Genomic DNA, 12,820 nt, shown 5'->3' with positions numbered 1-12,820 from the left:
CACCCATTTTCACCTACCTCATCCCCATACTGTTTTTATTTATTTATTTTTATTTTTCTGCTCTTTTGCACACCAATCTCTACCTGTACATAACCATCTGATCATTTATCACTCCAGTGTTAATCTGCATAATTGTAATTATTTGCCTACCTTCTCATGCCTTTTGCACACAATGTATATATAGACTCCCCTTTTTTCTACTGTGTTATTGACTTGTTAATTGTTTACTCCATGTGTAACTCTGTGTTGTCTGTTCACACTGCTATGCCTTATCTTGGCCAGGTCGCAGTTGCAAATGAGAACTTGTTCTCAACTAGCCTACCTGGTTAAATAAAGGTGAAATAAATAAAAAATAAAAAAAAAGATATGTAAACATTATTCAAGGGGCATTATTTAGAGTGTAAACTGATATTTGAAAATAAAAGAAACCTTAACTTGACAACAAATTAGATATTGGCAAAACAAACTAACAGTTAAAACTAAGTAAATATAAATAAACATATCTAGTATTGGCACAATGAAAGTGACTAGTGATCCATTTATTAAAGTGGCCAGTGATTGGGTTTCAATGTAGGCAGCAGCCTCTCTGAGTTAGTGATTGCTGTTCAGCAGTCTGATGGCCTTGAGATAGAGGCTGTTTTTCAGTCTCTCAGTCCCAGCTTTGATGCACTTGTACTGACCACGCCTTCTGGATGGTAGCGGTGTGAACAGGCAATGGCTCGGGTGGTTGATGTCCTTGATGATCTTTTTGGCCTTCCTGTGACATCGAGTGCTGTAGGTGTCATGGATGGCAGGTAGTTTGCCCCCGGTGATGCATTGTGCAGACCGCACCACCCTCTGGAGAGCCTTGCGGTTGAGGGCGGTGCAGTTACCGTAGCAGCCTGTGATACAGCCTGACAGGATGTTCTTGATTGTGCATCTGTAAAAGTTTGTCAGGTTTTTGGGTGGCAAGTACAATTTCTTCAGCCTCCTGAAGTTGAAGAGGCACTGTTGCGCCTTCTTCACCACACTGTCTGTGTGAGTGGACCATTTCAGTTTGTCAGTGATGTGTACGCCGAGGAACTTAAAACTTTCCACCTTCTCCACTGCTGTCCCTTCGATGTGCTCTGCTTTTTCCTGATGTCCATGATCATCTCCTTTGATTTGTTGATGTTGAGTGAGAGGTTTTTTTCCTGAAACCACACTCCGAGTGCCCTCACCTCCTCTCTGTAGGCTGTCTCATTGTTGTTGGTAATCAAGCCCACTACTGTTGTGTTGTCTGCAAACATGATGATTGAGTTGGAGGTGTGCATGGCTACGCAGTCGTGGGTGAACAAGGAGTACATGAGGGGGCTGAGCACGCACCCTTGTGGGGCCCCAGTGTTGAGGGTCAGCGAAGTGGAGATGTTGTTTCCTACCTTCACCACCTGGGGGCGGCCCGTCAGAAAGTCCAGGACCCAATTGCACAGGGCAGGGTTGAGACCCAGGGCCTCCAGCTTGATGATGAGCTTGGAGGGTACTATGGTGTTGAATGCTGAGCTGTAATCAATGAACAGCATTCTTACATAGTTTTTCCTTTTGGACATATGGGTTAGGGCAGTGTGCAGTGTGATGGCGATTGCATAGTCTGTGGACTTGTTGGGACGGTACGCAAACTGAAGTGGGTCTAGGGTGGCCGGTAAGGTGGAGGAGTTATGATCCTTGACTAGTCAGTCTTTCAAAGCACTTCATGATGACAGAAGTGAGTGGTACCGGCATTAGTCATTTAGTTCAGTTATCTTTACCATCTCGGGTACAGGAGCAATGGTAGCCATCTTGAAGCATGTGGGGACAACAGACTGGGATAGGGAGCGATTGAAAATGTCAAGGACTCGGCTAGGGATGCCGTCTGGCCACCAGCCTTGCGAGAGTTAACACGTTTAAATGTTTTACTCACGTCAGCCATGGAGAAGGAGAGGGTGGTGGCGCAGTCCTTGTTAGCGGGACTCGACTGTGTCACTGTATTATCCTCAAATCGGGCAAAGAAGGTGTTTAGTTTGTCTGGAAGCGTGACGTCGTTGTCCGTGACGTGACTGGATTTATTTTTGTAGCCCATGATTTCCTGTAGATCCTGTCACATGTCTCGTGTCTGAGCCGTTGAATTGCGACTCCACCTTGACCCTGTACTGGAATTTTGCTTGTTTGATTGCCTTGCGGAGGGAATAGCTACACTGTTTATATTCAGACATATTCCCAGACCTCTTTCCATGGTTAAATGTGGTGGATTGCACTTTCAGTTTTGCGCGAATGCTGCCATCCATCCACGGTTTCTGGTTAGGGTAGGGTTTAATAGTTACAGTGGGTACAACATCTCCAACGCACTTCTTTATAAACGCACTCACGAGTCAGCGTATAGGTCAATGTTGTTCTCTGAGGCTGACCAGAACATATTCCAGTCCGCGTATTCAAAACAATCTTGAAGCCTGGCTTCCGATTGATCGGACCAGCGTTGAATGGTTCTCGTCACCGGTACATCCTGTTTGAGTTTAATGCCTATAAGACGAAAGGAGCCAGATGGCGTTGTGGTCGGATTTGCCGACCATACGTAAATGCCAACAAAATAACTTTTTGGTCAGTGTGATGTATGGTGTGGTGTGTGTATGTGTAACCTTTATTTAACTAGGCAAGTCAGTTAAGAACAAATTCTTATTTACAATGACGGCCTACCCCGGCCAAACCCAGGCGACGCTGGGCCAATTGTGCGCCGCCCTATGGGACTCCCAATCACAGCCGGATGTGATACAGCCTGGATTCAAACCAGGTATGGTAGTGACGCCTCTTGCACTGAGATGCAGTGCCTCAGACTTCTGTGTGTGTGTGTGTGTGTGTGTGTGTGTGTGTGTGTGTGTGTGTGTGTGTGTGTGTGTGTGTGTGTGTGTGAACTATTTAACTGTACTGGATGCTTAAAAGGCTGCAATTTTTTAAAATATCGGTTATTGGTATATGTATCGGTTTTTTTGGCAAGGAAAATATTTGATATCGGTATCAGCCAAAACTTACTTTCTTTCTTTCTTTCTTTCTTACTTTCTTACTTACTTACTTACTTACTTATTTACAGTGAAATGCTTACTTACAAGCCCTTAACCAACAATGCAGTTTTAAGAAAAATAAGTGTTAGGTAAAAAATAGATAAGAAATAAAAATAATTAAAGAGCAGCAGTAAAATAACTGTAGTGAGACTATATACAGGGGGTACCGGTACAGAGTCAATGTGCAGGGGCACAGGTTAGTTGAGGTAATTGAGGTAATATGTACATGTAGGTAGAGTTAAAGTGACTATTCATAGATAATAACCAGAGTAGCAGCAGCGTAAAAGAGAGGTGGGGGGACAATGCAAATAGTCCGGGTAGCCATTTGATTAGCTGTTCAGGAGTATTATGACTTGGGGGAAGAAGCTGTTAAGAAGCCTTTTGGACCCAGACTTGGTGCTCCGGTACCGCTTGCCATGTGGTAGCAGAGAGAACAGACTATGAATAGGGTGGCTGGAGTCTTCGACCATTTTTAGGACCTTTGTCTGACATCGCCTGGTATAGAGGTCCTGGATGGCAGGAAGCTTGACCCCAGTGATGTACTGGGCCGTACGCACTAACCTCTGTAGTGACAGAGGCCGAGCAGTTGCCATACCAGGCGGTGATTCAACCAGTCAGGATGCTCTTGATGTTGCAGCTGTAGAACATTTTGAGGATCTGAGGACCCATGCCAAATATTTTCAATCTCCTGAGGAGGAATAGGTTTTGTCACGCCCTCTTCATGACTGTCTTGGTGTGATTGGACCATGATAGTTTGTTGCTGATGTGGACACCAAGCAACTTGAAGCTCTCAACCTGCTCCATTACAGCCCTGTCGATGAGAATGGGGGCGTGCTCGGTCCTCCTTTTCCTGTAGTCCACAATCATCTCCTTTGTCTTGATCACATTGAGGGAGAGATCTGTCTCTCCCTATAGGCTGTTTCATCATTGTCGGTGATAAGGCCTACCACTCATCGGCAAACGTAATGATGGAGTCGTGCCTGGCCATGCAGTCATGGATGAACAAGGAGTACAGGAGGGGACTGAGCACGCACCACTGAGGTGCCCCCGTGTTGAGGATCAGTGTGGCAGATGTGTTGTTACCTACCCTTACCACCTGTGGTGGCCCGTCAGGAAGTCCACGATCCAGTTGCAGAGGGAGGTGTTTAGTCCCAGGGTCCTTAGCTTAGTGATGAGCATTGTGGGCACTATGGTGTTGAACTCTGAGCTGTAGTCAATGAACCGCATTCTCACGTAGGTGTTCCTTTTGTCCAGGTGGGAAAGGGCAGTGTGGAGTGCAATAGACATTGCATCATCTGTGGATCTGTTATGGCGGTATGCAAATTGGAGTGGGTTTAGTGTTTCTGGTATAATGGTGTTGATGTGAGCCATGACCAGCCTTTCAAAGCACTTCTTGGCTACAGACGTGAGTGCTACGAGTCGGTAGTCATTTAGGCAGGTTACCTTAGTGTTCTTGGGCACAGGGACTATGGTGGTCTGCTTGAAACATGTTGGTATTACAGACTCAGTCATCTCCAGGGACTGGTTGAAAATGTCAGTGAAGACACTTGCCAGTTGGTCAGCGCATGCTCGGAGTACACGTCCTGGTAATCCATCTGGTCCTGCGGCCTTGTTGAACCTGTTTAAAGGTCTTGCTCACATCGGCTATGGAGAGCGTGATCACACAGTCGTCCGGAACAGCTGATGCTCTCATGCATGCTTCAGTGTTGCTTGCCTCGAAGCGAGCATAGAAGTAATTTAGCTAATCTGGTAGGCCCGTGTCAATGGGCAGCTCTCGACTGTGCTTCCCTTTGTAGTCTGTAATAGTTTACAAGCCCTGCCACATCCGACGAGCATCTGAGCCAGTGTAGTACGATTCAGTCTTAGTCCTGTATCAACACTTTGACTGTTTGATGGTTCGTCTAAGGGCATAGTGGGATTTCTTATAAGTGTCTGGGTTATATCCCGCTCCTTGAAAGAAGTAGCTCCACCCTTTAGCTCAGTGTGGATGTTGCCTGTAATCCATGGATTCTGGTTGGTGTATGTACGTACGGTTACTGTGGGGGTGACATCATCGATGCACTTATTGATGAAGCCAGTGACTGATGTGGTGTACTCCTCAATGCCATCGGAGGAATCCCGGAACATATTCTAGTCTGTGCTATTAAAACAGTCCTGTAGCTTAGCATCTGCATCATCTGACCCCTTCTTTATTGACCGAGTCACTGGTGCTTCCTGCTTTAGTTTTGGCTTGTATCCAGAAATCAGGAGGATAGAATTAAGGTCAGATTTGTCAAATGGAGGGCGAGGGAGAGCTTTGGATGGTGAACCATTCTTGATACACACGGGAAACTGTTGAGCGTGAAAAGCCCAGTAGCATTGCAATTCTTGACACAAACCGGTGCGCCTGGCACCTACTACCATACCCCGTTCAAAGGTACTTAATGCTTTTGTCTTGCCCATTTACCCTCTGAATGGCACACATACACAATCCATGTCTCAATTATCTCAAGGCTTAAAAATCCTTCTTTAACCTGTCTCTTCCCCTTCATCTACACCGATTGAAGTGGATTTAACAAGTGACATCAATAAGGGATCATAGCTTTGACCTCGATTCACCTGGTCAGCCTGTGTCATGCAAAGAGCAGGTATTCCTAATGTTTGTACACTCAGGCATTTACAGCTAAATACCATACATTACAGGTTTCTCATAATGACAGGCAGTTGTTATCTGACGTCACAGTGGCACGAAACGCAGACATTTTGTGTTAAATAAAGTATCAGATACTGACAGATAGCAAAGGGAGGCGTATGAGGGATGCTGCAAGGAATATGTTAGAAGTTGAGCCAACATGGAAAAAACAAAGAAGACACTGACAAATCTGTGGACAAATATCGTTATTTTTTTATCTATATCACCTGTACCTGTAGCCAGTTTCCAAGATGTTTAAAAAAACAATTCAACTTCACATGAATAAAAACATGCTCTGTCACTGGCCAGGGGAAATGTTATTTACATTATGACTTATTCGGGACACCTGGTTAGCAATTTTGATTGAATAGGGCTAAACACTCTTTGTGGAAGACTTGAATCCTGTGGAGTCAGTGTCCCGTCGAGGTGGTCTGGGTGGCTGGACAACAGAGAGAACCTCCTTCGCATACAGTGTGTCATGGAGTCCTGCTGCCCGGAGGGCCTGTTCAATCCTCACTCTCGGATCAGACACAATCTGGAAACCAACAGAGGAAATGATAATAGGGATCTGATCAAAAGGAGTGCACTATATTGGGAATACGGTGCCATTTGGGACGCGCTGTTGTAAGGTCCAAAAGGCATAAAAAAAAATAGATAAGGACGATACAGTCACACCCTTGTTCATAAATTTTTATGATATTTTGCAATTCTAGTCAAACATGTTTTCATATGTTTCCAAACATTCCTCAGTTAAACCAAGGTGATTTAGTCATCGATCACGTTTTCAATTGGAGGAGATGATCTAACCGTCACTGGCCTGATTATGCAATAGACTGCAGGTACAAACCAGTGTGCTTTCCTGCACAGTGGAGTCGTGACACAATGTACCAGACAGATGTACTGTATGTAACTTCACCCACAGGCCTCAAGGGGATTCTGTTTAAAGGTCTGTCTGCATGAGGGTAAGGTTTGTTGACCCAGGTAAAACATTATTGTGAAGGATTTTTCTGGGTTTTTGTATGTCAGTGAGTGAGGCAGTAAACACAAAATATTACATTGACACAAAAAAGAGCTTGGTGGGAGGAGCTATAGGAGGACGGGCTCATTGTAATGGCTGGAATGGAATCACTGGAACGGCATCAAACATAAACCACGTTTGACCCCGTTCCATTCATTCCATTCCAGCCACAATGAGCCCGTCCTCCCACCACCCTCCTTGGACTGACACACGTTAACAACCTTGGGAGCTACTGGAGAGGGCGCAGTGGGGGAAAAGGCAGATTGACGTGTGTTGACTTGAGAGCAGAAAGTAAAGGACAGTGGCAGGCCAGACTCACCTGAGAGTCTGTGTACGTGTTGAGGTGATATAGGGGACGTTGCAACCGAAACTCCTCCTCTCCGCTCTGCTGCATTATCCGGCCTCTCCAGGCCTCCGTATCTCCCATCATCCTCTCTGGGTCTGGCTCTGCCACCACTGCCACCTTAACCGTTTGATGAAAGCCTAGTCATTTCCTTGTATTTCCCTATCCCACCAGTAAGTGGCAGTGAAGCCTCAAAACCAACGTGGAACAGCAGGGTCAAAAGCGGCCAGAAATGTTCTCCTCCGTGACATCTTAAATGTCAGATCCAATAAGGGAAGTGAATGGGAATAAGTACTGATAAAGAGACGTACCTGATTTCTCAGGGCCTCCAGACGACTGTCTCTCTCCTCTTCCTCTTTTAGGTGCTGGAGCGCCTGCGCCTCCCTCTCCTGCCTCCGCTGCAGCAGCGCCTCCTCACGAAACTGCACCCTGAGGGCAGGAGGGTACAGAGAGAGGGGAGGGAGAGAAGCGGGCAAGGACATCAGCCCTCAGCCCAGGCAACACCTATCTGTGGTGGCACAGCAGCCCTGCAGGCTGGGAGAGCGTTATGGGCTGCCAGAGAGCTGCTCCTCGGTTTCAGCAGCAGCTACAGTATCTCATGTCCTCAGTGCTCCTCACCCTGGCCTGACTATCTCAACCCTGTCTCTCTCTCTCTCGTTCTCCTAGCACTGTTTAAATGCCAGGGACTTGAAAGGGGACTTGAATGCTAGAGAGGACCGTGGAACAATAGGAGACTGAAAACTAAAAAGAAAATGGCAACTTATCGAATCATACCAGGGGTTCCTAAAATTAGATATTTCAAACTAATTCTTTAATTTGTCATGGAAAAACATATAAATGACTCCATAAATGATGCACCATTCAAAATAAAGGTGTTTTATGAGCACTGTCCAAATAAGCCATAGGGGCGAACAAAGAACTGTCTGTCAGCCAGGTGTTGGGCTCTCTCCTTGAGGCTAAGCTGCTGCCCATGGTGCATGCTTACCTTTCCTTATCTCTCTTAGCTTGCTCTGCCATGAATCTCCTCAGCTCTGTCAATCTCTGCTGATCTCTCCTCTCCAGCTCCTCTCTCCTCCTCTGTTTCTCTGCATAGTACTGCTTCACCTAAGATATACAGGGAACGAACGTTCACAAAATAAACCAAAAAGTTGACAGTAATGCCTGGAGCAAGCGAGTGAGCACGAGGGAAACTTTAGTGTGATGTCATCGCGTCCTATTGATCGTGACGGTGTGAAATCAGATAAGAGTAAATCAAATGAATGAGACGATAGTTCATTGTCTGAGAGATGACTGTGTACAAGTATATGTAATCCATTTCAGCCTAAATGGCATCATTAATCAGAGATTCTCCCAGCTTTCCTGTGGTACTGTAGCAGGCCCCAAAGGAGGGGCGCAATCAAACAAGGCTGGCACCAATACACACCCTGGGGCGATACCAAGGGGCAATGAGGGTCAGGGACCACACACTTCTACATACACGCATGGCCACACACTTCTACATACACGCATGGCCACACACACACACACACACACACACACACACACACACACACACACACACACACACACACACACCATCATACCTCATTAAGCTGAATACACAATTAATCAAGCTAATGAAAATCCTCATGACACTTTTCCACTTTTCTGACAACCTTAATAATAACATATACGGTAATATTATGTTACATATCCGTGGAGTTAAATCACCCAAATGAACTTGGGCCATGCCTACAGTATATTGGATACTAAGATGTTATTATATATTGCCATAGAATCTGAGGAGCAAAGACCCATTTCAAACATAATGTGACTGGGGGCAGTGCAATATGCTGGAGCGTGGCAGGTGTAAGGATTAGGGGGTCTTTACTTTTTCCTTCTGCAGTGACCTCATGGCCGAGTCTCTCTCCTGCTCCCTCCTCAGTCTGTCCTCCTTTTCCTCCTGCTGCCTGCCAGCAATGGCTGCCTCCAATCTGGCAACCTCTTCTTGATGGGCACGCCATTTCTGCAGCTGGACACACACACACAGGCATGTAGGTTAGTGCCAATCAAAGGCTGCCTCTCTGGACCGAATCACGTTGCCAGATGCCCAGCTGGGTACCATCCCCAGGGTCTGGTGGGAATGAAAAGGGAAAAGAGGTCTTGAAACAGCGCCTCACAGCACGTTAAAATACCTCAGGACAGTACCGAGACACAGAAAACCCTGCTCCCACACTGTAATGTAGCTATTTATGCACTATCCTGCACAACACTTACTTTTTATTTTTTATTTTACCCCTTTTTCTCCCCAATTTTGTGGTATCCAATTGTTGTAGTAGCTACTATCTTGTCTCATCGCTACAACTCCCGTACGGGCTCGGGAGAGACGAAGGTTGAAAGTCATGCGTCCTCCGATACACAACCCAACCAAGCCGCACTGCTTCTTAACACAGCGCGCATCCAACCCGGAAGCCAGCCGCACCAATGTGTCGGGGGAAACACCGTGCACCTGGCCACCTTGGCTAGCGCGCACTGCGCCCGGCCCGCCACAGGGGTTGCTGGTGCGCGATGGGACAAGGACATCCCTACCGACCAAGCCCTCCCTAACGAAGCTAGGCCAATTGTGTGTCGCCCCACGGACCCCCCGGTCGCGGCCGGTTACGACAGAGCCTGGGCACGAACCCAGGGACTCTGATGGCACAGCTGGCGCTGCAGTACAGCGCCCTTAACCACTGCGCCACCCGGGAGGCCCCCACAACACTTACTTAACCAACAACATGTTGCTATAAGCCATTGTCTCACAGCTACACACACTCCAACACATACCACCCACCCAGTCAGACCTGTGTAAACACACACGCTCCACATATGCAATCAGACTCAGTGAAAGTGCGAGCACACACACATGTGCATGCACCCACACACACACACACACACACACACACACACACACACACGCACACACGCACACACGCACACACGCACACAAGCACACACACAACAATAGTTGAGGAGTAAGTGACAGGTTGGTTATGCATCAGGGTCCCTGTGGCACGGTGTGCACTGAAGTGTTGCAATCCAAACAGGCAGACAGATTTACAGATCCATCAACACAGAGCTTAGGAACCCCCTAAAGAGAGCCAAGCATTATTAACACAGTCTATCACACATTAGCACCAGCATCATCATCAATCCAATCAGCCTGCCTGTCTGCCTGCCAGCCTGCCTAAGAGTAATCAACAACTGGCTGCTGTCTGTTTGTTTGGGGGAAGCTTAGAGGAAAGACCCTGCCCTGCCTTAATCAAATGACATCGGGGTATGTCTCAAATGGCACCCTATTCCATTTAGTGCACTGCTTTTGAGTAGTGCACTATAAAGACAAAGCAAGAAAACGTGTTTCACTGTACTACTGCACGTGACAATAAAACGTGGAACTTGGAATAGGGTGCCATTTGGTACGTAGACTTGGGGATGGAAAGATCTGGAGGTTTATGCTTACATTAAGGCCTCTTGTGGGTTTAATAGAAGAGTTATTAGTTATGATGCAAGACAGAGGCTCAACCTCTTAGAAGGTCTGTCCTTAGAGGAAGCATCAGCTGTATTTCTCATCAACCACTCACTTTACAGAACTTTTTGACTCAACTCAACTATTCTCACTCAACTTTGAGATAAGATAAAGGCTGTGGGGAAATGTTGGTTGCGGCTCTGTGCATACATAGAAACACGTAATAAAACATAGACAAGGACATACACAGACAATAAATACAGGTAGAAAAAGTGCATGAGCAATCAATGACATCTGAACACTAAACACATCAGTACACTCTGTCAACTACAACATCAACTGAAGGCCAACCCGCAGCTCCAACTTGTGGTTTCAAACATCCAGGAGCCTCACTACCACTGGAACTTCAAGGTTGAAACTAATTCAAATCAAATATAACAATTAAATATAAACCTCAGATTGCCTGTAGATCAGAAATGTGGTAATTTGTCTCTCAGTCTCCAATTTGCCAGGATAGTGTCTAGTCATCCTTGTTGTGGTGAGAGGGAGAGACAGAGAGAGAGAAAGAGAGAGAGATAGAGAGAGAGAGGAAGTGAGTGATAGAGAGAGAGAGGGGAAGTGAGTGATAGAGAGAAAGTGAGTGAGAGAGAGAGAAAACGAGGGAGAGAGAGAGAGAGGGGGGGAAGTGAGTCAGAGAGAGAGAGAGATAAATAGAGTGGAAAAGTGAGTGAGAGGGAGAAAGAGACCAGAGACCAGAGAGAGACCTTAAATTTGATGTGCAGCCTGTGGATAGGAGGCTGGTGGGAGAAGCTATAGGAGCACGGGCTCATTGTAATGGCTGGAATGGAATAAATGGAATGGAATCAAACACATCACACATATGGAAATCACGTTTGACACCGTTCCATTTATTAAATTCCAGCCATTACAATGAGCCCTGTCATGGTACCACCTGTCACCAGAGGGCGGCAGAGACCGTCCTAGAGACATTAACGACTGTTACGACTTCTAGAAGTAGTGGGTGGAGGAGTCAGGCGCAGAGAGCAGGGTACTTCGATACGTGGATATTTATTTCCAAACAACTGAGTGTCGGTCAATGCCACACACAAGGGCACATAAAGACCCAGTCCAAACAAACAGAACGAAACTGTTCGGAAAAGAGAATCCACAAAATATACACACACCAATAACAGAAAAACAAGCCCGCACAAAAGCCGGCGGGCCTACCGGGTTTAACCTGATGACGGGTTAGGGTTCCCTTTTGTGAACGACCCCTCCCACGTTCAGCTGGAACGTGGCGCATGGAACGCAAAAATATTCTTAGAAATATTTAACCTCCACACATTAACAAGTCCAATACCTCAAATGAAAGATAAACACATTGTTCATCTACCCAGCATGTCAGATTTGTTAAATGTTTTACGGCGAAAACACACCACATATTTATATTAGACCACCACCGAAACGAAGACAAGAGGCAGCCATTTTGTCCCAGAAAATATAAAATTATAAAAGCAGGATTAAAAAATAAATCATTCACTAACCTTTTGAAAATCTTCATCAGATGACAGTAATATGACATGTTACACAGTACATTTTTTTTTTTTCAATAATATGCCATTTATATCCATAAATGTCCATTTACATTGAATTCATGTTCAGAAAATATTCAAAAATGTCAGCAGAAAATATAGGTAGCGCCGCAAGATAACGTAAATAGACATCATAAACTTTGACTAAATATACATGTTCTACATATAGTTAGAAAGATACACTGCTTCTTAATGCAATCGCTTTGTTACATTTCTTTTTAACGTTACAGAAATCGCTCACTATTCAATATTTTGAGACGGCGCTCAGATATAAGCAATATTTCTCCGCTATGTTGGAGTCAACAGAAACACATAATTTCAGCATAAATATTCCCTTACCTTTGATGGTCTTCGTTCAGAATGTACTGGAAGGGTTCATACTTACCCAAAACATTGTTTAGTTTCAAGTCTTGTGTCTTTGTATTAGCATCTGCTAACAATATCAGCTGAAATGCACCAAAAATGTCCTCTGGTCCGGAAAAGTTGCGCATCAAAACTTCAAAATTACATATTATATGTCGACTAAACAGGTCAAACTAAGTGCAGAATCAAGCTTTAGGATGTTGTAAACATACAAAACAATTTTCAATTCAACCGGTCATTGTTAGTTCTCCTCCGGAGTGCTGGAACAAAGGAATGGCTGGGACCAATTCGCGCCCTAACGC

General features: G+C 45.6%; 1 protein-coding gene across 1 annotated transcript in view; it reads right to left on the bottom strand.

Annotated features, from left to right (window-relative positions):
• Nucleotides 1-5,900: 5,900 nt before the first annotated feature.
• Nucleotides 5,901-12,820, bottom strand: part of LOC110501515 (coiled-coil domain-containing protein 148) — a 47,872-nt gene continuing 40,952 nt past the window's right edge. The window contains exons 10-14 of the mRNA XM_090215677.1: nt 8,950-9,090; nt 8,065-8,183; nt 7,391-7,508; nt 7,056-7,199; nt 5,901-6,253 (exon numbers count right to left, since the gene is read on the bottom strand). Of these exons, the coding sequence (XP_090071803.1) occupies nt 6,092-6,253; nt 7,056-7,199; nt 7,391-7,508; nt 8,065-8,183; nt 8,950-9,090 (684 nt within the window). The 3' untranslated portion in view covers nt 5,901-6,091. The remainder of the gene's footprint in view (nt 6,254-7,055; nt 7,200-7,390; nt 7,509-8,064; nt 8,184-8,949; nt 9,091-12,820) is intronic.

The sequence above is a fragment of the Oncorhynchus mykiss genome, chromosome 22 (genome assembly GCF_057628025.1).
Source record: "Oncorhynchus mykiss isolate SJ-2025 chromosome 22, ASM5762802v1, whole genome shotgun sequence".
NCBI lineage: Eukaryota > Metazoa > Chordata > Actinopteri > Salmoniformes > Salmonidae > Oncorhynchus > Oncorhynchus mykiss.
The sequence above is the reverse complement of the archived record's forward strand: the minus strand, read 5'-3'. Positions and strand labels throughout refer to the sequence as shown.